The 25,877-nt window shown below is 34.4% G+C and overlaps 1 protein-coding gene across 2 annotated transcripts in view; it reads right to left on the bottom strand.

Annotated features, from left to right (window-relative positions):
• Window positions 1-7,457: 7,457 nt before the first annotated feature.
• The window catches only part of LOC126816158 (FHF complex subunit HOOK interacting protein 2A), a 59,461-nt gene continuing 41,041 nt past the window's right edge, over window positions 7,458-25,877 (bottom strand). The window contains exons 17-18 of one of the 2 annotated variants that reach the window (XM_050542392.2): window positions 12,050-12,085; window positions 7,458-10,347 (exon numbers count right to left, since the gene is read on the bottom strand). In XM_050542392.2, coding sequence (XP_050398349.1) covers window positions 10,239-10,347; window positions 12,050-12,085 — 145 coding nt within the window. In that variant the 3' untranslated portion in view covers window positions 7,458-10,238. The remainder of the gene's footprint in view (window positions 10,348-12,049; window positions 12,086-25,877) is intronic. The other variant, XM_050542393.2, reaches the window with a different exon arrangement.

Below are 25,877 nucleotides of genomic sequence, written 5' to 3'. Positions count from 1 at the left end.
AAAACCCAGAAGCCTTCTATGCTGGCTTTTGGAGATATATTACTGTAAACGTACTAACTATGTGGGGAATCGAGTTAGGGTAGGCTCACTGCGCACACAATAACTTCTAAACTAGCTTTACTGGCTCCAAGATCTTTATTTCAGCAAATTTCTTTGGGGGAGGGGGGGGGGGGTCTATTACATATTATATACTTTGCATTAATATGTCTTAAAATGTTATTTTCTAACATAAAGGTAACAATTATTTTCGTGATAATTATAGCTAGGTTTTTATTGGCGCTAGGAATATGTGTGCTAACTTCATTTCGAATCCGAGTGCCGGAATACGGGTGAGAGATTCCGCTCGGTTATTATAAGATTCTTTAACCTTGCCCCAAAAAAGGGTTTTAGAGCCCAGTCAATTAAATAAGATATTCAATTTAATTTTTAACAAGAAAATGATTACCGATGAGGACAAATAAGAATAGTTTCGTTAAACCAGACTATTATCTTTCAGAATCCTCTAATCGTCGAACTGATTACATTATAGAGCTTGGACGTTGAAGACTAACAAAACCGAGTACTGTCCCCTTCTAATGACCTCGGCCTTATGTCTTTATCGCGTAAATTATTAATTTCCGTCATAGTCCGGATTTTTTTCCGTATGCAAATGACGTACGTCGTACATCCCATATAAGGTATATGTTCTACTATGCAAGGTTCTATTATCCATTTGTCTATTATGCAGAATGCAGAAGTGTAATGTGCAAAATAACTATTATACTGCATTTTGTATTATTGAAAAGTGTATTCTGTATTTTAACACCGTGACATTTGCAGTTTGCACCGTGAACAATGAAATAATATTGGCAACGTTATCCTTCCATAAATGAAGACAGGCATACGCCATACAGTGTGGTATGAGGGAAATTTTGCCCAGACAGCGGCACTACGCGCCTATCGAATTCCAACTGTCAAGGGATCTTTTACGTGGACGCCAATGTGTACACGAGATTTCGGTTTTTCTTCCCATCCGAACGACTAGAAAGCAAGTTGTCCTTGTTAGGCCCTCCGTCCTGCATAATCTAGATGAACTTTCTCGGCCAATGCTGGGATCGAACACCCCACATCCAGGCTAGCGAGCCAGCGTCTTACCCACTTAGCCACCGTGACCCCCTACTTACTATACTCAAAATACTCTGAAAAGTTCAATAGGAGCTTATTAGTTTGGGTTAATAACCTAAGTGGCCGAAACGACGTACATTCTACTAAAGAACAATATATTACCCTATTTCTTATATAATGGCCCCCGCAATGACAAGAAAACTTATAGTTATACGGGAAGCTTTGTCGACAGGAAGAATGAAATATGTACCTTGAAGCCTTTCATGTAAGCTTACAACAGGTTTCCTGTAAAAGGTCGTGGAAAGAACATACGCATATATCTTCCACTGAAGCAGCTTCTCTGATATAGACAGAAACCTCATGTCGAATATTTCTTAACAGTCTATGTTATTTAAATAACAGGAGAGGATCCAGGAATTTTTGCCGGAGGGGGTTTGCAGGTTCCTTTAGACAATGTATCCTCCCCCCTCCCCCCTCAGCTGGAATTTTTTTGAGAAATACATGGTCTCTATCGTCATTATGGCGATGCACATTGAGCTTTTTAAACAGAGAAATCCAACATCCTGTTTGACATCAATTTTTATTATGAATTAACATGATCACATTTTGAATCAATTTATATTTATCCAAAGCATTTATTGTTATATCACACAATCTAAATCATTATATCGCGATTTGAGTGCCAATCTGACGATAAAGGGTAAAGCACAGTTATGGCACTTTTCTCATAAAAAGGGTTGTTTTACAAAAACAATTATGTAGCTGAGCAGGGGGGGGGGGGGGTGCACCCCCTCTCTGCACCCGCCCCTAAATAAGGTTTCTTATGCGTCTTCTCGACATTCCTGTATAAGAGTCCAGAATATTTTTGAAATGTAGTGTCCATGGGAATGGTTGATGGGCTTCTCCAAATTTATGACCTGTGGATACAATATTGAATAATAGACTGTCTTAGTTGGGGAAGAAATGTTCATGAGAGACAGTCGCACACAAACCAGGTCATTTCGGGTTTTAACATATTTAATTATATTTTAATAATCCGCTTGCTCATTGGGGCCTTAAGCAGTGCCAGTGGGTGGAAACAGGAGAATCTGAAGAAAATCCGGCGACCCTATACTCCTTGTCACGTATGAGCTGGGAATCGAAATCAGTTCACTTAAATCATTTAGACACCCAAACCCTGACCATTTCAAATATACAAAAACATAACCTGTTCTATGTGCTGTACTTGCACGCAAGGGTATCTTGTGTTCTTAAAGCTGCTGTTCGTTATTTGAGGAAATCCAAAATTTTTTATTAGTCTGTTCAGTATTGCGAGTGAAATGGGGTCGTCAGATAAGCCGCCCATATGAACTGTTTAATATGTTCATGTGCAGGCAATTGGTCTGTTATTAACATATACTGGTTACCTCAGTTTTGTGTTGTTTCTGAATATCCCCTACTTTTTTTGAAGAGTATATATAGATAATGCAAAATGTATTCATTGACCGTAACCAATGTACTGGCCATTTGAGTCTTAGCCTTGCTTCTTTTTTTTAAATTAAAGTATTAATTTGCCGAACCATTCTGATCTAATTCAAATCGGAGACATCCGGTGGCATCGAGAGTTGATTATGGTCTTGTCAATTACTAACTAATAACTTATATAACATTTAAGGCGCAAAGAAAGGCTTGCAATAGGCAGATTTAGCGCATACATAATGTCTGCTTAATTAATCTATGTGAGTAAATTTTAGCGTGGATGAAGTCCTGCAAAAAATTTGATATCTTCCGAAAAATGCAAATACATGAGCAGTGAGTTTAATTTACACTGAATCTGGATGGGAGAAATTACATGTTGCCCATGAAAAATACAAATGATAATCGGTGGCGATAATTCATGCATATGTGAGAGAGACAAAAAAATGGGTTTTAACTTCCACTAGACACAAACTATGTCATTTCCTGACTAACATATGGTTCAATTTTATTTCTATAATTCTCTAGCGTTTCGGGGTCTTTAGCAGCGGGAAGAAACTGGAGGACCCGGAGAAAACCCATGAGGTTGGACTGACGACCCTACTCCTTGTACAAGCGAGAATTTGAAACCACACCAATTGACTTAATGACAGAACTTGTGATCAAATGCGCATTTAACCATTTGGCCACCCAAGCCTCCTCACCTGTAAGAAACAGAAATCTAGAAAACAATACAAACTACTTTTCCTGAGATTATATATTTATTAGGAAGACATTAAAATCATACAACATTACACGGACAATACAAGAATAATGCCCGATGATGTTAAAATGCCATACAAGTTTGGTTGTGGTTATATGTTCACTTTAATAAAAACAAATTCTGATATGTACACAAAAAGACAAGAATTACTGATGCTGTTGTAGAGGACTTCCTCCGGGGATTAAAAACGGTTAACCTTATGTCAATGATGTTGTTGGAATAAATTTAAAGCCAAATGTTCTGATCCATTAATTTTATAGTTCCCATGAGAGATTCAAGAAATATATATCTCAAAGCTGCATTTAGGAATGTCTTTTCCTTTTAATTATATTCAGATATATTGTACCATGATTCTTGGCAGCCAAAGGATGGTGAAATCAATAAGTCCTTAAGTATCTAGAGGAGGGGTTTGCAGAGTAGGTTCTGTAAGGTAACTGAATCCATATCCATTCTGATCGGATACTATTTTGAGACCACTGGTTACCTGCTAACCCACTATGAACTTTGTGATAGAGCATACACATAAAATTTTTAAACTGGCATGTTCTGTGTTTTTGTGTGTAAAATGTAGAAATGAATAAAGTTTCTTAATTCGATTAAATTGAGCCACAATTATAGTTACAGAATCAAATTTGATTTGTTGACCTTATCTGAAAAGTCTACAGGTCAGTGGGAAGAAAGTGGAGGACCTGGAGAAAACCCACAAGGATGGAAAGGCAACCCTACTCCTTGTCACATACAAGTGTTGGACCGAAACCATACCACTTGACTCAATGACAGATTTTATGATCTAAACTGCACGCTTTAGACCAATCAACCAACCAAACGACTCCTAAATTATTGATACATGATTTAGATATTCAACATCATTAAGGATCCTAGATATTATATGAACATTCCAATCTAAAGTAGTAGCATCAACGGTATCATCATCCTTCTGGAAGCCTCTTCAGCAACCCCAGCATTAACAATAATCAGTTGTAAAATTCTTCATAATAAACAAATATACACAAAATATATCCTTAAAACAAAAATATAAAATTCCACATATGTTATTTATATCCACATTAACAAACAAAGATAACATACAATTTGCTGAATTAATTGGAAGACAGTTTCATAATACTGTTTATAACAGACATGGTGATGAACCAATAGTCAATTGGTTAAAATACTACTACAAACTATATTGGAAGATAAATATTTTGGCTGAAATTTTTAATGTTTGTTTAACCTTATTACATATATCATAGCAAATTTCAAAAGTCCCAAAGAAACCGAGATTCTGTTTTAAATTTCAGATATTACTAATGACCTGCCAACAGCTTCTTAAATGAATAAATGATAAACATGAACAGGTTCATTTTGCAACACACCATAATGACTTTTACAAGCCAGGTATCTTACACATGTCCAAGATTTAGCCCAGTCAATCTCCATTGCAAAACAAATTTATTTATTAAAGATTCATAAGACCTAAATCTGCCTACTGCATTTTTTTCTGGCTTCAAATATTATGTAAACATTATTATTTAAACATTATTAACATGATACACCAATATTCAACTCTCTGAGCCATCGATTGCTCCAGTTTTAAGTAAATTAGAATACTGTGGCCATCTAGATGATCAAGACTTAGCCTTGATTGTTAAGTACAGTTGATACGATAATAAACCCTCCAGGTTAAATTTTCAATATATCATTTTTCATTATATATTTTTGAACTATTATAATAGGAAGAGAGAGAGAGAAATGGGGTTTAACGTCCACTCGACACAAACAAGGTCATTTCGGGACCAACATATGGTTTAATTTCATTTCAATAAAACCGGAGGATGCAGAGAAAACCCACGAGGTTGGACAGGCGACCTTACTCCTTGTCACGTACAACCAGGGATTCGAAACCACGTCAGTTGACTCAATGACAGGCCGTATGATACAGCACGCGTTCCAACCATTCGGCCATCCAACCCCCCTATAATAGCAAGAACTGTCAGGTCTTTACTGTATATCTAAATCTTACATAATGCATCTTTAAATGACCGGTACATTCCATTTAAACTACATTCGATTAATTTACAAAACTGATTTTACTCAAACTTTAGTTGGACATATTGGTGACTGTTAATCATAAAGTTTTGAATCTTTGGGACTTCTGAAATACAATGAATACTAATTTACATAATAAATATATATTATATTGTGATGGATAAGTGAAAATGCGTTTCAACATAGAAATGATTGCACTTGAAGACTTTGGCACTTTTAAAAGATTAGAGAATAACATTAAAGATATAAAACATTAATAGACAATCATTCTGGTATTACAGAAATATAATATACAAAAGAAATTAAATAATTATAATATACTTAAAAGTTCTATAAGACACCTAGCTTAATTATTTCGTCTCACATCATTAGTTCATCAGTAAGATAACAGCCATGATTACAGTCTTCAGTAAATGAACCATCATGATTACAGTCTTCAGTAAGTGAGCTGTCCTGATTACAGTCTTCAGTAAATAAAACATCATAATTACAGTCTTGAGTAAGTGAACCATCATGATTACAATCTTCAGTAAGTGAACTGTCATGATTACAGTCTTCAGTAAGTGAACTGTCCTGATAACAGTTTTCAGTAAGTGAACTGTCCTGATAACAGTCTTCAGTAAGTGAGCTGTCCTGATTACAGTCTTCAGTAAGTGAACTGTCCTGATAACAGTCTTCAGTAAGTGAGCTGTCCTGATTACAGTCTTTAGTAAGTGAACCGTCATAATTACAGTCTTATTTCAAAAATTTTGTTCTCTAGTCCCATCAGTAGTGGTTCCAAAAGGGAATACAAATAATTCTGTCAAGAATTGATTTTGACATTTTATAAATTATTTTGGTTCATAATCACATCTTTATGAGGATATCTACTCCTAACTGTGTATTTTACGAAGAATTTTTTAAAATTGATCAAACCTTTTGGAAAGATCACTGTATTATAATTTAAATATCTATAAATCTTCAAATATTTCACATTTTTATGGTAGTGACATTAAAAGAAATACATGTTAGTTAACATAACCTTCTTTATTCACTGTTAAACTCTCCAATATCTGTGGCATTAAAGGAACATGTTACTAAAAATAATCTTCTATATTCACCTTTACTCTCTCCAGCCATTTTATGACCTCCTAGAAGTCTGATTTGTTCGGTTTTAAATTTGAAAACAAAATAGATAAATCTCATGACTAGATCATTATATTAAGTTCTTAAAATTCAAAGATAAATAAACATGATTTGTTATTTTATGGAAGCATTACTGAGATAACTAAGATTTAAGCCCACATCAGAGTTCTTCAGGGTCTTTTGAAATAAACAGCTACAACTGAAAAGTACTTTCTGTTTCAATCTGACCTATATTCCATTTCGTTTTTTTTATACTATTGATGGCCTACACTACATGAAGATTGGACCAGTTGTACTGGGAGGAATCAGGGCTTGTACGAGCGGCTTTTGACACTATAATCAATCAGTGTTGATATTTCTAGTGGTTTACCCAAGAAGTCGACGTAACAGATGGTTTTATTGTCTAACGCAGGTTATATAACAACTCTTCCAGATCCTAGTGTAGTAGACAAATAAAACAAAATTTTGAACTATAAAAAACAAAAAAATTTTGAACCTTAAAAAAACGAAATGAAATAAGATCTGTGTTTTAATCAGATTGTTTCGGTTTTAAATTAGTCATTTTCCTGAAGAAATATGAGAAGAACATTTTTAATGTGTGTTCCAGAAGAACTAAAAATCAAATTGTTTAGTCTAAGTATACTTTTCATAAACATCAACATAAGTGGTACGGTAATATACATAGCATATGAAGAGATTTGGCTGCAAAAGGCGTGGTCCGGCCAACGGTAATATACATAGCATATGAAGAGATTTGGCTGCAGAAGGCGTGGTCCGGCCACTCACTGGACGAAAAACACATCAACTATACTTAAACTGTATTCTCCTAATGTCCCAACAGAAACCATTTTTTTTTCAGCAGAACAAAAGTCTGACCCCTCCAAAATTGTCGTCTCGACTGCCTTGCACCTTTCTAGCAAAGCTATTGGATATAAGCCATTACATTAACATAATAATAAAATACAACAAACAATTTTAATATTAAATTACAAGGCATTTAAAAGAAACTTAAACTAACCACTTAACTTGGAACTGTCACAAACTTTCAACACTTGCATCCAAACGAATAAATGAAGTGAAATGAAATGAAATGAAATGAAATGGGGTTGAACGTCCTACTGTTCTGCTCCTAAACTGGGCTAATGAAGACGGGCATACGCCATACTGTGTGCTATGAGGGAAATTTTGCCCGGGCAGCGGCACTACGGCCTACTCTTATATCTAATTCCAACTGCCAAGGGATCTTTTACGTGCACGCCAATGTGTACACGGGACCTCGGTTTTTTGTCCCATCCGAACGACTAGACAGCTGTCCTTGTCAGGCCCTCCGTCCTGCATCACTGACAAGGGGAAACCACGCCGGAAAATCTGGACGAACTTTCTTGGCCAATGCAGGGATCGAACACCCGACCTCCAGGCTAGCGAGCCAGCGTCTTACCCACTTAGCCACGTGATCCCCCATCCAAACGAATAACCCAAGGAACTGGGTGGTTGGGTTGAACAAAACCATGGATAGAAAATGATGAATTAAATGTTGAATCATGAATGGGAATATGTCAACATTTTCTTACTCTTGTCGGCACGGATGGATGGTTGGGTGTGTGGGTCGAGATCTATTCTAGGGTTATTTGTTTGGACGCAAGTGTTGAAATTTTGCAAAGGTCAATTAAGTCCAAATAAATCTTTCAACAATATATTTGCACACTGCAGACTAATAAAACTAGCATTATATAATAAATCTAACCAATTCTATAAACTAACAATCACGTTCATCACGTTTATCTACAGCAATAAAGTATGCTCAATGATATTTACATAATATTTTTTTTTTCAACTTTTGTCATCAACCACGTTTTAAAACGTAAAAATGCAAATACTGGTGGATATTCAATAATAGCATTAAAAGAACAAAAGACAGGTAGTGAAAAGATCAAGGTAAAATAACGGGAAGGAATTATCATTAAGGGGCATATTTTAAACAAAACACTGTAAAGAGAGAATGTCAGTGCTTTTCTTTAAACAGTGATTTCTTATCCAAAGTAATTTTCAGTTTTTTGGTGTCATGATATAAATAGTCATTTGTGTCTCATGACCTATAAGTTTCAAATTTTTAAATTATAGAACCTAAAATCACTGATCATTAAATCATTTTTTGGAGGGTATCTAATTTTAATAGTTTAATTCACGATACTATGTACCCAAATCGATTCATCCTTCATAATATTGTAGTTTGTTAAGGACTAACAATCCTTCCATTGACTATCAGAGACTATAAGTATCTTGAGAAGAACCTCCAACCATTTTTGTTATTTTGTTTCGTCCCAAAAACAGGAAGCAATATTTAAATAGCTGTTTCCAAAGAACTAAACTTCATAATAATGTCCCCTAAGTTCTTAACTTTGTAGTTTGTTTTAAACAGAGAGAGAGAGAGAGAGAGAGAGATGGGGTAAAACGTCCACTCGACACAAACCAGGTCATTTTGGGACTAACATATGGTTTAATTTTATTTCAACAATTTGCTTGTGCGTAGGGGTCTTTAGCAGTGGGATGAAACCGGGGGACCCAGATAAAACCCACAAGATTTTTTTAATATAGATCAAAGATAGGGTGACCCACCATAAATAAATATCTCCATATATCTCGACAATTACGCCACAATATTTATATATATGCCAAGCCTCAAATCAGTTTCACACAATTATAGTCACTAAATAAACGATCATGTTGTACTTAATAAGCTATGACCATTAATCATGTATAAATAATAGACTGAAAACTGGTACCAAGAGTCGTCCATAACATCCAGACACTTTTGAGTAAAAGATAGGTTACGTGCCCTTGTTTTGAAATTTGTCTCGCTTAACCAGTCTATCGACCATTCTACGTCTGATTGACAGGTCGGGATAATCAAGACTACTTTTTTACGAAACGTAACAGAAAGCTAGAACAAGAAATTGAATTTAGAAATAAGCACGTTAGGTAGCTCAACAATCGTTTTAAGAAGCTTGTAAAAGTAAAATGAAACTACTGCTAGTATCATGTTCCTGCCTAACCCGAGTGATTCAGATATATTATTTGTACTAAACCAAAAGATGCCGCTCTTAACGGTACAGTTAATGATAAAGCGATTTAAAAAATGAAACGAACGTAATTTCTAAATCTGCTGTAATAACCAAGAAGCTTAATTTAACTGCTATCCAAAATCGTCAACAATAAATTTTTTACGGCTGTAATAGTTGATAGATTTGTAGAGAATTGCACGTGCCATGGCTATTTATAGTATCATACTGTCAGAAAGTTGGTCTCGGCACGGCGAATGTGCACGCTTCAGTGGTAGTCTCGAACTATCAGCGGTGGACTGTATTTCTGTGAGTACATGGGCCACCCTATCAAAGAGAAATCAGATTTACTGAATATCTGTACATGGCTCTTTAAGACAGTTGTCTGATTTAGTGCAACATTTCTGAACAAAGGGACTTTTTCATATAAAACATAAAGAAATATTTGACACAAAATGTATATAAATTAGAACACTTGGGGGAAAAAATGACAGAAACAGCATAAAGAAAGTCTTTGATTTCTAAAGAACCTTAATATGGCCTTGCTTTATGAGTAAATTGTATTCAAGTTGATGGTCTTTTTATGGATTATAATCCCAGTTTTATTAAGACAGAGAGTTCAGTAGGTTCTGTTCGATGAATTATGGATTAAAAGAAAAGGCAGTCGTAAAATGGGTTACAGGTTAAGTGCGTGTCACGGCAGCATGGTATTTAACAAAGGTTATAGCCGAAAGTTCTTTACAGAATTCTTCCAAAACAATAATAGCTTCAAGTTGACCCTGATCATCAAATCTGGAATATAAGAAAAAATCGTTTCAGTGAAAACAGGACCTACATTAACTGGTATCACTAAAAATTAACACTAAGAAATATGGCAGGGCAACCTTGCATTGGTTGTTCACAGTAAACTTAAAAGATGAAAATTTAGTGAGTGAAGCAAGGAGAGGCAGTAAAACTAAATTTAACACCATAACCAACAGCCACCTGAAATGTTCCATGATGTTCTGAAACCATAGCCACCTGAAATATTCCATGATGCTCTGAAAGCATGAGTCCAAGCTGAAATACCTATTACATGATAGGATTTCAAAATTATTTAATGACATTTTTTTTTTACTCTACCAAACCCCTTTTTACCGTAATCCTGTGCAATACAAAAAATTCTTAATTACTATAAATGCTAGGATAAAACCTAGCGATCTCTAAAATCTAATCAGATGTTCCAGTTAAACCAGAACCAAATCCTGTTAGTGCAACAAACCTCACTCAATTCAATATTCTCAGATGATTCCACAATAGAGATGCAATATATTTATTACGTCTAGATAAACTGAATATGAACTAAATCAGTGTTAAATAAATATAAGTTAGAAAAATGCCTTAAGGAAAACTTGGATGTTGATCACAAGCTTGAAAAAATTTGTTGAAAGCTGTAGCCTGTTGCTTAAACAGGGTTTTTAAAAGGGGGTGGGGAGGGAACGACGACTCTGGAACGGAAGGACACAGAATGCTGATGCTGTGCTGAATATTGATAGGGTTCGTCCTCGTTTGACATGCTGCTTCACATCAAATCCGAAAAAATGTAACAAAAATTGTAGCCTCTATTGCATTCACAAGCTAACTGTTGCAGGACGGACGGACAAGGTGATGACTATGTACGCTTAACCTATTATAATCAAAAGTATTGTAATTGAAATATATTGTGTTAAAGTTTGATGTGTAATCCATCATTTGCTACATAATACTACTATTTAGTATTTACATAATATATAATGTAATATTAATATAATCAGTTAACCTATTCTAGCTTAGGAAAATTAAAGTTAGTAATCTACCCGAATCTATTCATATATATATATATGGTAATAGCTTAGCATCTTTTACCCTTAAAAACAAAAGCCCCTTCTCAAATTGCTAGTCATTATTATTGGCTAAACAATAAGCATATGTTATTCAGTAATTAGTAATCTAAGTAGGAGTATATGTTGATTAGTAATCTATTTGCATGAGCTACACAGTAATGTTTAGTAATCTATACATAATACCACATTAAGTTATTTATATAGCATGCTACATGCGCACATAAATGTTAAGACTAGGAAAATCAGTTTTAGTAATTTACTTAGGTGTACCTGGAAAAACCATTTTGTAAAAATAATTTACAATTTGATTGAAGAACAAAAGCTCTATGACCTTTCCTGTAATAAATAGGATATAAAGCACCCACAATAGATTAAAAGCAGGTAAAGTATGAAAAACAATGGGATTAAGTCCAATTTATTAATTAGAACCAAAACTGAAATCTGAATTTAAAAAAAATGACTAATGGTTGCAATGGCTGACTTTTTTTTTATCACTTAGTTGTAAATAACAGATGGACAGTGGTCTTTAAATTCGTGTCTTGGTACCTTTAGCTTTAATAATCATAGAGAATTGAACTTGTTTAAATGGAATAATCTAATTGTAGTGTATTAATAATAAATTATAAACTTACCCAGGAGAAGGTGGTGTCATTGGTTTTAGTCTTAAACTATTTCATAACACAAATTAAAAGAAAAAAAAAGAAACAACAGGCTATTAATTTGGACATGCAATAAACAATAATTAGTGGATGTCAGGAATGGTAAACTCGGTGCCAGATTCATTTATAGGCTTGGTAGGCTTAAGTCTAGCGCCTCAAGATCTAGGGGTGAGGGGGGGCTCTGACCAAGGAGTGTCAAATTTTTGACACTGTCCTAAGCTTTTCTTATGTAGTCTTAAACATCCACCATCATCCTCTGCTTTTCTCAATTGTCTTTGAACACGTTTACACCTTCCTTAGTTGTGAGGGTAAGAGAGAGAGAGAGAAATGGGGTTTAACTTCCACTAGACACAAACTATGTCGTTTTGGGACTAACATATGGTTCAATTTTATATCAATAACTCGCGCTTGTGCTTAGGGGTCTTTAGCAGTAGGGGGAAACTGGATTACCCAGAGAAAACCTACGAGGATGGACAGGCGACCCTAACTCCTTGTCACGTACAACCAGGGAATCGAGACCACTCCAGTTGACTCAATGACAGACCTTATGAACAACGCGCACACGCTGACCATTGGGCCATCCACCCTCCCTCCGGGTAAGGGATCGGAGGGGCATCATAAGTCGAATAGACTAAGACCTCTCTTCATTTAAATCTGACACTGGGTTATAAACTGTATTTGAATTAAAGATCTACATGTCTAATGACATGTGTACATACAATGAAGGATTAAACTGAAATTTATCATGCATATAAATAACTAGGGTACACTTTCAATCATTATACATCTTTTGTTTTCATTGCAACATTCACAATCAATCTGATTTAAATACAGATCTATATTTCATTTCGGTTTTTTTATACTTTCGGTGGCTTACACTACACGAAGATCTGACAAGTTGTACTCGAAGGTCATGTCAGGGGCCGTACAAGCGGCTTTTGACCCTATGACGTCAGACATTGAATTGATTAATCAATCAGCGTTGACGTTTCTAGTGGTTTACCCACAGTTCCGTGCATGGCACGCCAAGAAGTCGATGTAACACACCGTTTCATTGGCTTATCCCTCACTTCAACCAAAATTCCGATAATATAACAACTCTTCCAGTTCCTAGTGTAGTAAAGACAAGTAAAACGAAATTTTGAACTATAAAAAACGAAACGAAATAGGATCTGTGTTTTAATCAGATTGCATTCACAATGGGGTGTACTAATACAAATTTGTACTGAGTCTTCAATCTATTTAGACTTGTAATACAAATGTAGAAGACATACAGTATGGGAGAAAGAAAAAAACGAGTGCATACCTCGATTTTATGAAAATGAAATATGTATCAATAATAGATTATTCATACATGTGACATAAATGGCACTAAATACTAGGTTTGTTACAATTAAAAACTTGTACTTTCGAAACCTGAATTTATTAAAGCCTCCATGAATCAGAAGGTTAAAACTAAAATCGTACTTTCGAAACCTGAATTTATTAAAGCCTCTATGCACCAGAAGCCTAATACTCGTGTTCCTGTTTTAAATTTAAAATGTGTTCTTTAGATTGTAAATAAACAAAACCTAGGTTAGACACAATCTTGACCTTGATGTTCATAGATATAATGAGTTAATCTTCAGTAGCTGACTGATATTCTAAGAGAGATAACAATGATATCATGAAATCAACACAAAATAATGGAAACTTTATTAGACAGCCATAACTAATATAAGGACTGATTGATTTTGGTTATTTTCAGACCAATTTACTTTATATAAGTGTACATGGTACCTTAGTTTCCATCCCATTTGAACATAACACATGAATTACAACATATAAATATCAACTGAAAGCCTGTATAAATTCATGGGTTTTCTATTCTTCATTCAAAGTAATTATAGATTAGCTACAACATAAAGTAAAAGAAAGACTTTTCTACAGTTTTGGATTTTGTTGTCGTCTAGTACAGGGTTTTAATAAAAGGCAATTAGAAGTTCAATTAAATAGCATTGTGCTACACCATTTACTCACTTCAATGTTAAAAGAAGAACCTTAAAATCAATACGAAAACTTATAGGTAACCAATGCAGTTTGATTAAAAACATGTTCCTTTTGTTTTGTACAAGTGATAAGTCTAGCGGCTGAATTCTCTATTTTCTGTAGTACTTTAGGCCACAAAAATTAGATTTTCTGTTAATAGTGTTATATGCACTCGGCAGACCTCAGCAGATTTCAGTACCCTAGATCTAGCCTCGGCTGTATGACGAAGTCTGCCATTGGAACTACTTTCAAGTTCCCAGATTACCAACGGCGTTGTCCATGATGACGCCTTTAAAGAATGTTTTATCATACAAGTCTGAAGCTGTTTATCTTTCAAGTTTATCCTATTTTCTTCAAACAAGGACAACTTTGCACTGGAAATTTTAAACACACTTCGAACGATGCAATTTTGATAACTTTTTTAAAAGCAGCAAGTTATCTTAAAAAGTAAACCGGTGCTGCGTCGCAATTGTATAGGCGTAGGTACATATCACTTACCGTTGTACAGCCGAGGCTAGATGTAGAGTAACGGAATGTGGTGAGGTGATAAATAAATAGGCGAACGTTGTTTTGTTTAAAATTTCAAAACTAAAAGCTTTTGAACAATGCAACCAAATACTTCTGGATTTTAAATAAGTTTTTTTCACGAAGAAACAAGAAGAATGATTTTTTATATTAAGCAATTTGACAGACCAGCAAGCAGAATTTATACATGTATATGTACAAATGAAATGAAATGGGATTTAATGTACAAGCAGAGAGAGAGAGAGAGAGAGAGAGAGAGAGAGAGAAATGGGGTTTAACGTCCACTCGACACAAACTAGGTCATTTCGGGACTAACATATGGTTTAATTTTTTTATTTCAATAATTCGCTTGGCGTAGCGGTCTTTAGCAGTGAAAGGAAACCAGAGAAAACCGGAGGACCCGGAGAAAACCCACGAGGTTGGACAGGCGATCCTACTCCTTGTCACGTACAACTGGGGGATTCGAAACCACGCCAGTTGACTCAATGACAGGCTTTATGATACAGCGCGAACGTGCTAACCATTCGGCCATCCAACCCCCCATGTACAAGCAGAATACCAGGCTTTGATGGCCCAAAACATTCACATGGTCATGCTGGTTAATTTGATTTTTTCATTTGAAAATGGATTGGAGATCAAGCTATATATGTTGACTAATTTGATACCACATATGAGAGGGTTTAGCGTGGTGACGAAACATAATTTGTCCGTAGGCCCTGGCTCAATTTGCCTAGGGCCCAAATTCGATGGCCTAAAACATTCATGGGGTCATGCTGGTTAATTTGATACCAAAAATGCGGGTGGTGAAGCGCGGCTATGAAGTGTGATGGGCGAACATACATACAAACACACTTTTTTTTATTACTTACTTTTAAATGTTTAAATAATTTAGCTCCTGTTTACCTCTTGGATCTTTTTGAACTTTATACACCTGGCCGAACATTACGTACATCAGATAAACTACTTTTAAAGCCCAAAACTGTTCAATTAGTCTCTTATGGTCAGCGCTCTTTTAGTTATCAAGCACCTGTTTTATGGAATAATCTACCGTTTAGTTTAAGATGTTGTACATCTCTATATTCTTTTAAAAAACAACTTAAAACACATTTATTTAATCAGGCTTTTAACGGACTCTAATACAATCGTTAACATGTCCATAATCTTGTTGTTTATTTATGATTACATTGTCACGTTTATTTATGATTATATTGTCACTTTGTAAAGTGCCCCTGAACATGTTATATGAAAGAGTGCACTATAAATATGCTGTAATAATAATAATAATAATTTTTTGATTTATATAGATTTGGGTCATCAGTTTTCAGTAGTTAAAATACATCTCTTTTTAATGATAATTCTAAGATTAAAATAATATAGTTTGGATATCTTAGTAATATGCGATTCTATACCTATATGGCTGCCAAACATTACACCAATAGTGATAGGTGACTTTACAGAGTGTTAATTATAACAAACAAATACATATATTTAAATAAATGTCAGTAATTTTAATGATACGACAGGGATCAATATGGTTATCAAAGGATTATCATAAAACTCCTTTAATGTTTTTTTTGTAACTCCATCAGGGATGAACTGAGAAAGAAATGAAATAAAATTGGGTTTAACGTCCTACTGTTGTGCTCCGACTAGGCTAATGAAGTCGGCATTCACCACAGACAGCGGCACTAAAGCCTACTCTTACATCAAATTCCAATTACCATGGGAACTTTACATGCCCACCAATGTGAACACAAGATCTCAGTTTTCCGTCCCATCTGAATGAATAGACAGCTGTCCTTGTCAGGCCCTTCGTCCCGCACCTACTGAGAAGAAGCTTGTGAGTATGGTAAACTCAGGGGACCTAAAGAAGTTAATGTCCTGATGTAATTTAGGGGCTGTTTTTAGTCTTGTATTTTCATCGTTTTTGATACCAAATTGGAATTATTTCTTGATATTGATTGTAGCTATAGTCACTGGAGGTTTGTATTTACTCTAGAAAGAAAGCACCATTTACACTCAGCTTCTCCCCCGACCCATCACCCCCACACCCACATCCCCACCCACACCGCAAGGACCTTCTACAGTGGGGGGATTAAAATCTTCAACACAGAAACCAGACATCTAAATTATATCAGATTCAAACAGTGAACATTAACCCAAATATGTACATTTTCAATGGGAGGAAATTTGACAAGAAAAGCCATCTTTACAGGGTTTTTTTTTTTAATGAGTACTAAAATATTAACAACATCAGTTGGAGATGAGACAGTGATATTGATAAACTAGAAAATATTTTCCAAGCATTCTTTCTTTTAGATATTTCACATCCTTTCTAAATTTTATTAAATTGAAACAGTGGAAATTAGCCCAAATATACACATTTTCATTGGGAGAAAATTTGACAATAAAAGCCATCTTTATAGGGTTTTTTTTAATGAGTAATATAATATATACAAAATCAGTTGGAGATGAGACAGTGATATTGAAAATATTTCCCTAGCATTCTTTCTTTCAAACATTAATTTTCACCTCCTCTCTGATAAACTGAGAATGTGTGCCAGTAATGTAGGTGACAATTCTCATCAATCATAAGTATAGATTCCTTTTGGGATACTCAATCACTATGAAAAGTACCATGTAGTCTCAAAGTCCCGAAACGAAACCAATTTGATGTTGATGGATTTGGCTGGAGACCCATTAATACTGATATTTGACCTACTCCATGTACACAACCATTTCCAATCGAACTTTAACATTGTTAGGTGGTTTATCATTATACACATGAACAGAACAATAAAACAAGTATCAGACAAATTAATTTCAAATATACAACAAAACAGTTCCGGCGTTTTTTTTATTTAATTATGTGTGTTATATCTCTACTCCGAGTCGGATCACAGAGAATGGGCAAGGATGACAACAACATGAATTAATAAAACAAACTACAAGACAAATTAATTTCAACTACATAACAAATCAGTTCCGATTTTTTCTTATTTCTTCTTGTGCGTTATATGCCAACTTCAAGTCGATTCACAAAGGAAGTGAGTGTGGGTGTACAGACAATTTTTTTTTTTTTTTTTTTTTTAGAAATAAGAATTTTATTTCAATAATTTGCTTGGCGTAGGGGTCTTTAGCAGTGAAACAAAACCGGAGGACCCAGAGAAAACCCACGAGGTTGGACAAGTGAACCTGTCACGTATGACCGGGGAATTGAATCCACGCCAGTTGACTCAATGACAGACCTTATGATACAGCGTTCACATGCTAACCATTCGGCCATCCAACCCCCCAGGTGTACAAACAAACAGCAATGACAACACCAATATGTACAGTACCTTTTAATTAAACAGAATCTTTTTGGCTAGTAATGTATTTCTCTTTTAAAGTAGAAATTGCTCAAAGCAATCTATACATTCATAATAGGATGCATAAAGATCAGAAAAATAAGCTATATAAAATTCTGGACAGACAGTCAGTAAGACTCCGATTTACTCCCTTGAGAAGATACATATGAAACTTCTGGTTTTATAGGCAACAAAATGTTCATATTAACAAAATCATAAATATTATAGTACATGTCATGCAAGACACTGCTAGGCGATTGTAAAATATGCCTTTTGGCTAAAAACATAGAATTATTCCATCATCATTTTGTGGGGGAAATGAAATGAAATGGGGTTTTCTGTTCTACACTTTTGCCACCTAAAGAGTGAAAAAAGATAGGCATACACCATATAATGTGCTATTAGGGAAATTTTGTCTGGACAGTGGCACTTTTAATATGATGAATTCCATATGTCAAAGGTTCTTTTACGTGCACAGAAATGTGTACACAGTTCATCTAGACACTGTTCCTTGCCAGTCCCTCCATCCTGCTCCACTGACAATGGAAAACCACAACTGGGAGTAAACCCGAGACCTCTTGGTTAGCGAGCTAGCGTCTTTCTCACTGAGCCACTGCGGCTCCCTTCTTTTTATGGAGTCTAATTAGAAAATACAATTATCCTACAGAACATGCAACTAAAATTTTGCCATTCTATATTTGATTATCTTAGATGAATATGGAGAGAAACAGACTTTACGCCTAACATTTAGGTTTTCCACTTCACAAAACAGTATCTAGTCATTTTGATGGGACAAAAAAACTGGGCATTGAATTTAAAAAGTTAATTAACACCTCAAACTAGTCCTTATTGGATGCCTTCAATGTCTGATATCTCCCAGTGGACTGCACCTCTGTGAGAACACTGAGATTTTTACACTGGCTTTAACAGATACTGAAATATTACCAGCTTGGGACAAAAAATTTGGCATTGAAAAGCTAATTAACACCTCAAACTAGTGCCTTCAATGTCTGATATCTCCTAGTGTGCGTATCTGCTGTGGCTGCACCTCTGTGAGCACACTGAAATTTTTACACTGGCTGAAATATTGCCAACTTGAAGTTCTTTGATTTCCAAATTCAACTACAATAGAAGATATAATATTTGTATCCCCCAGTCTTAATATAATTCAATATTAAAAAATTTGCTCAAAATCTTCTAGATTGTACATGATTTTTTGTAACATTATTAGAGAATCATTAGCAAAGAGGTGGCGATTACAAAATTATTCCTTAAGCTTAAAAATTTGATTAAACTTTCTATATACAAAAAGTATAAAATTCTATAATACTCCAATAAACCCCTCTAAAAATTATGATTACAAAGTGTCAATTTTCTAATTACCAAAGGCACATCTTTTTACAAACATCAATTCCTATGGAGTCCACTTGGAAGTTAAAGCAATCGATAATTAGATTTTATGAGCCCATGATGAATAAAATAACATCACTTGTTTCAGTTTACCCCGAGGCAACATGCTCAAAATAATTTGGGAATAACTGTAGTAGGTGGATAAATTGTCAAACACCTTCTAAGCTGATTTCCCCAGATTGACTACATAAGGACAAACTGACTTCACACACACACACATCATTAATCAATCCATTTTGTCAGGTCGACAACGAGACTAATCATTATGTGAGAACAGTACACGGTGATTAATTACAATTGTTTTAAGTTAACACTGGTCAATACTGTAGTTAGCGGAAATCCTGAAAATGATCACTTTTAGAGTTTTGAGCAAAAAAATGAGTGTTTGACTATAATATCACCAACGGGTGGGGGCTATTCTTCGTTTGAATATGCACCAGGTGATACATATGTAATATTATTAATTTAACTTCTATCATTTGATTCGTTACAATATATTTTTATCTCTAATTTTATCTTTTATCCGATTTGTTGAAATGATTGTCCTTTTGTCTGTATGCAAATCAGTTTCTTTAAAAGACCCCTACACAGGCAGAGGGACATACAGACAGGGAGATCAGATGAGAAAGGAGATAGGCTTAAGTCATTTATTAGCCCTTGATACAATCTTGTATATAATGTATTTTTAACTGTATATAAAGGAATATTCAAACAGATTTCATATACCGGTATATCAGTTATAGTTCTTGGGAAAGATACTTTGGCATTTTGATCGTAATAAAAGACAGCAAAATGTTGTCATCATTGTTAACAAAATTAACAAAATTGATGATCTAGTCAGTAACAAACTAGATGGGATGGGCTGTAACATCCACTCGACACAACCTAGGTCACATCAGGACCACGCCAGTTGAATCAATGACAGATCTTATAATAACACACACAAGCTAACCATTCGGCCATCCAACCCCCTCTGTTGTTATGAAAGAAAAAAAATTAAATTTCTATTGCTATGAATAAAAAAATGTTTAAAATAAAGAATTAAAGTTTTATTGTTGAATTTAAGTGTTATTTTTTCTATCAAAATTGAATTAGATTTTGTCTGGGGAGAGCAGTGGTGGATCTATGGGGTGCTCACTGCACATGGTTATTAGTCAGCTTCCTCATCCCTCGCCTATAGAAATAATCTAAATGTCATAATATCATAAACTAACATTCACGTCACCAAATAATAAGAAATGATGCTTATTTTACAAATACTCCACTTAATGAAATCGGTGAGAGCCAATGGCTCTTGCACACCTTTTTAGAAGGACCATCAATGGCTCTTCTGACGTTTTGAAACGGCAAGGCCTGCCCATCATGAACACCTGGATACCATTACGTAAATTTTTTCAAGTGTGATTAAGTCCACCTGATGTTATTACTGGTTCGATTGTGCTTGTTTTTCAGATGAAAAATAAAACTGAGGTGTTGATACCAAACTGGCAATTCAATTCGTATGGGATAAGCAATGCCTACGGTCTGCACTGCATCAGTTCCAAATTTACTTCAATAGTGTCACAACTGCATGATATTCCAGTTGGGACACCACATAAGAAACTTTTTTTTGAAATCTACTAAAAGCCCTCAATTCTGTTGCAATATTTTACTTCATATTGACCAAGATGTACTCATAACAAAATATAATTGATATGTCAACATACAGCAGGAACCAGCCTGTTATATAGTCTGTCGATTGAAATGCCAATTGTTTTTACAAAAACTTGTGAAGTACATGTATTCTGTCAAGTGACCAGTGCTAACTTCATCAGTTCCACAACTAGGAGGGAAAACGAGACAAAGTGTTTGAACTATCACCAGGATGTGTGACATAGTATAAGCCAAGAGCCACAATGATTTAATTTCACAACCGCATGGTCGGTTTCATACCTGACGCCTTTCAGACGCCTGTCAAATTGACTTTGTTAAATATCAATTTATTCATAGCGTCAGAATGCTTTTTTCTGGTTATAATCTTATTTTCTCTTTTTAGGATATGTCAACAGCTTTGGTAATTTCATTATGTCTCTCTACAAAGGAAATCTGAATTCTATATGTGTTGAAGAGACACCAGATGCCAGTTATACAAGATCAATGGGTTCTTATAAAAAGGTTAAAGCACACAACATTGTGGTTTAACTGTTCCTCAAAACTCTCTTTAAGACTCCTCTTAGAAGGGGCATATAGCACTATTTTATGGATCATTAATGTAATATGAGTGTGTATATTATAAAGTGATTTACATTAAACATACATTATGCAAGAGCTAAATCTTCCTATTGCAGGTCTTTATTTAGGCCTGAAATGTTATATAAATTAAAATTATTAATTAGACATTAAAAGATCATAATCAACTCTTCATGACATCTTATCTGTCCGATTTCCTCTGGATTTGAATCCAATCTGCTGTGCAACATCTGTTGATGATTAAATGCAAAAATTAATAATCGACCCTACTAAGATTTTAAAATAAGGTTTTCTCGGCTTAGATTGAAGCAATTTGACTGACATTTTCAGCATATTCCCTTTACATTATCTAGTTTTTTTTAACTATTATAGTGAGAACTGCCAGCTCTTTATCTAATCTTCCGTAATGTATCTTTTTGTAATTTCTAATCAATTATATTTTGTGAACGGAAGTCATTTGTGCCTGCTTTGCCTATTTTAAACGGGTTTTTTTTTATTATCATTTTGTTTTTGTGAATTAGCCATTTTTAATTACTTCTGCATGATCTTCTGGGATATGTTTTTCTGTTTTCATTTGAAATAGATTTCAAAACTATTATGTCCATAGAGTACATGGCATGACGTCTACTGATTTAAAAATTTTCATTGTATCTTAAACATTGGATATTAGGATTCCATATTGTCACCGTAAGACAACACCAATATTGATTGAAATGGACCAATATTGAATTCTAATTCGTGTTTTTAATTTCTAATATTATGTAAAATATTGAGTTACAGGTTTAGCTCCTTTAATAAATAATATATAAACCTAACTTGGAGCTGTCCGATCATATCGTGCTGATTTTGGATAATATTGAGTTACAGGTTTAGCTCCTTTAATAAATGATATATAACCCTAACTTGTAGTTGTCCGATCATATTGTGCAAATGTTTAAAGGGCAATTACATGCAGAAACCAATGAACACACATCGCAATGCAAAGAAATCCCTTGAATTAAAATCTAAAGTAAATACAAATACAAAATGCAAAAAATAATTGATTTTTTTGTCAATTTTCAACAGCCCCATACCCCTCTTACGTTTTAGACATGATTTAATACTATTAATTGTTTTATTTATAATTATGGATGTAGCAGACAGTAGGATCACGAGTACATGTGTGCATAGTGAAAAATCGTTGCTAAAAAAAGTCAAGTAATCGATTCTTTTGTTAATTTTCTACAAAAAAAATGTTTCAGACATGATTGCATGTTTTTAATTGTTCTTTTAGTAATGGGTGTAGCATCACGAGCACATGTGTGAATATTGAACATTCTTCGCTAAAAAAAAAAAAGAAAATGATCTTGGTTTGGGAACTCTCAATGCCATCTTAATTACCAAGCAAAATCAATATAACTACTGAACAAATTTAAAGATTTAAATTGAATTTGAAATTCAAGAAAAGTAATAGGAAAAGCCAAAATCGATTTAAGCAATCTATATTGTGGGAACTTTTAGCAAATATAATCTACCTTATGTCACAAAACTAAAATCTATCAGCAGAGCTATAACAAGAATGAAATAAAACTTTATCTAGCTTCTCCATACGTAAATTTATACAGAATCAAACTAATGGCAATGAAAAGAAAGGGTGTTTCTTTTTTTAAAACCATTTTAAAAAGAGAAACTTGTTTTATTGTATCTCTATAAAAAAAACTTTATGGTAAATTAAAAAGATAGATTACAAGGTATAAAAAACATAGCAGTTAAAAAGAGAGAGAGAGAGAGAGAGAGAGAGAGAGAGATGGGGTTTATCGTTCACTCGACACAAACCAGGTAATTTCGGGACTAACAATACATATGGTTCAATTTTATTTCAATAATTTACTTGAATGTAGGGTTCTTTAGCAGTGGGAGGAAACCGGAGGACCCAGAGAAAATCCACAAGGTTGGACTGGCATCACTACTCCTTGTCATGTACAACCGGGGAATCGAAATCATGCCAGATGACTCAATGACAGACCTTATGATACAATGCGCACACACTAACCATTCGGCCATCCAACATCCCCGTTTGGATAACAAACAAGCAAATTCTGTATAATGTATAATATCATGTTGACAAGGGTAATAATCTTTAAGTAATTATCAGAAACAGTAATTGTTATCCATTGCAATAATCAAAACAAAGAATATAAATTTAAAGTCTATCAGATGATAACTAGCAGTGTTAAAGCATTCACAACTTGGACAGTGGCTTCATAACTCTAGAAGTAATGAATGTAACTTTCAAATAAACTGGATAATTTATGCCCTTCAAATAACACACTATTTATGGATAACAATTACTATGGTTTATTTCACCGCAACGTTTCAACAAGATTTCACAAGTTATCAAGCCTATATATAACACAAAAAATTAAATGAAAAGAATATGGTTATATATAAACAAGAACAGTGCGAACCCTCTAATGGGATGCAAAATCAGCAAGCATGAGCAACTTTATGTCCTTCACAAGATTCTACAAAATGATCAAAGGCAATTACTCTGGCATTTATTAGCAATACCTGAAATCTCATATGAATCTTAGTTTCACCAACGTAAATAACATATCTAAAGTTTTAAAAGATCAAATGATAATGTACTCTTCACAATAACTGGCAGTTATAACATACTACCACATTTCAATATGGGTGGATAAAACAACAAACACCATTATTGAAAAACAAATTGGCCTTGAAGTGGGAACACTTTGTCTACAAAATGAATATTATCTTATAAACTGACACAATGAAGAATAATGTATGATTAAGAGAATGATTCGTCTGAAGAAAATTATATTGAAAATCTAGAAGAGCACCAGAACCGTGAAGTAAACAGATTATAACCCATGCACATCCTTGATAAATTACTGGGGTTTATTCATCATATGGCATTAACTGTCCATTATTCATTTCTTTTTTAAACGTAATTTTAAATGGATTTTAAAAGACAGCAGATTGGAAACAGAAGGCACAGAGAAGACAAGCTTAACACAACTAAATATATAGTGGTCCAAAAATTATTTAAATTGATCAATCCCATCTTTGTATCAAATGTCCATTATTCAGCTCCGTTTTAAATTCAAAACTAATTTGAAATGGATTTGTTTTTTAAAGGGACAACAAGCAGGGAACACAAGGCAAATATAGAATCTAAAACCAAACACAACCAAATACACATCGATCGGTAAATTATTTTAACAGATCAATCCGAAAGTATGTTATCGCCATTTGAAGTTTACATTAGTTTCGCTTTGATTACATGTTTTACATTGAAGTCATACTGAAATGTATATGCCTCTTTGATTTTTTAAAACATATTTGGTTTGTATCTGCTAACCGCAAGGCCAAGACATTACTATCTATCCTACATTATATTTTAATGTCCTATATAACTGACTGACATGTAGGTAGAAGAACCCTTGGCGGTTGGAATTTGATGAAGAGTACACAGAAATGCTGCTGGCCAGGCAAAATGCCCCTCATAGCACAATACATAGTGTCTTCAGACTAAAAGTAAGATTTATATTTGTTAACCTTACTTTGACTCTTCTTACCTTTTTCTCGCCAATTATTCAATTCAATCATTATATGTGAATTCTCCCAGACTATTTGACATTTAGATACTCAATCAACAAGAAAAGAGCGTTTGATCTCTATTGAACCCCAGACTACAAGGACAAGGGTCTTTCTGATTTAAGGTAAAATTAAACGTCGAGTTGCACTGACCTTTGCTATTTTGATTAGTGATGGGGAAAGCGCTACATGATTAACTTTTCATTTTGGCAGGTCTGAATGAAGTCTGTATGTTAACCAACTTCAGTTTCATTAAAGAGATTTTGCAACCATAATGCATGGAATTTTCCATGAAGACAAAGTTACCATTTTACGGCTTTCAATGGCATTTGCATGTTTTTATCTGTGGTTCCTCAAAAGGGTAAGTCGAACAATCTCTTCAGGACATAAGGTCTTTTAAAAATCAAAATCTCAAAAACACAGTCTGAATTGAATGGCAGTCTTTGGTGTCTGGTTATTCCAGTCTACACCGGTAGTATTCTCCTACATGGGATATGTTTAGCCTCATTCATCGAATTGCTTCATACAACTGGCGCTTGCTTTTGTTTTAAATATTGGATATCAGAAGCCCAACTTTTCACGGTAAGATAACAACATCAATGTTGATTTAAATTGCCCAATAAGCCCAACATTTCACGGTAAGGTAACAACATGAAAGT

The sequence above is a fragment of the Patella vulgata genome, chromosome 3 (genome assembly GCF_932274485.2).
Source record: "Patella vulgata chromosome 3, xgPatVulg1.2, whole genome shotgun sequence".
NCBI classification, from domain to species: domain Eukaryota; kingdom Metazoa; phylum Mollusca; class Gastropoda; family Patellidae; genus Patella; species Patella vulgata.
This window is presented reverse-complemented; position numbering and strand designations above follow the sequence as displayed.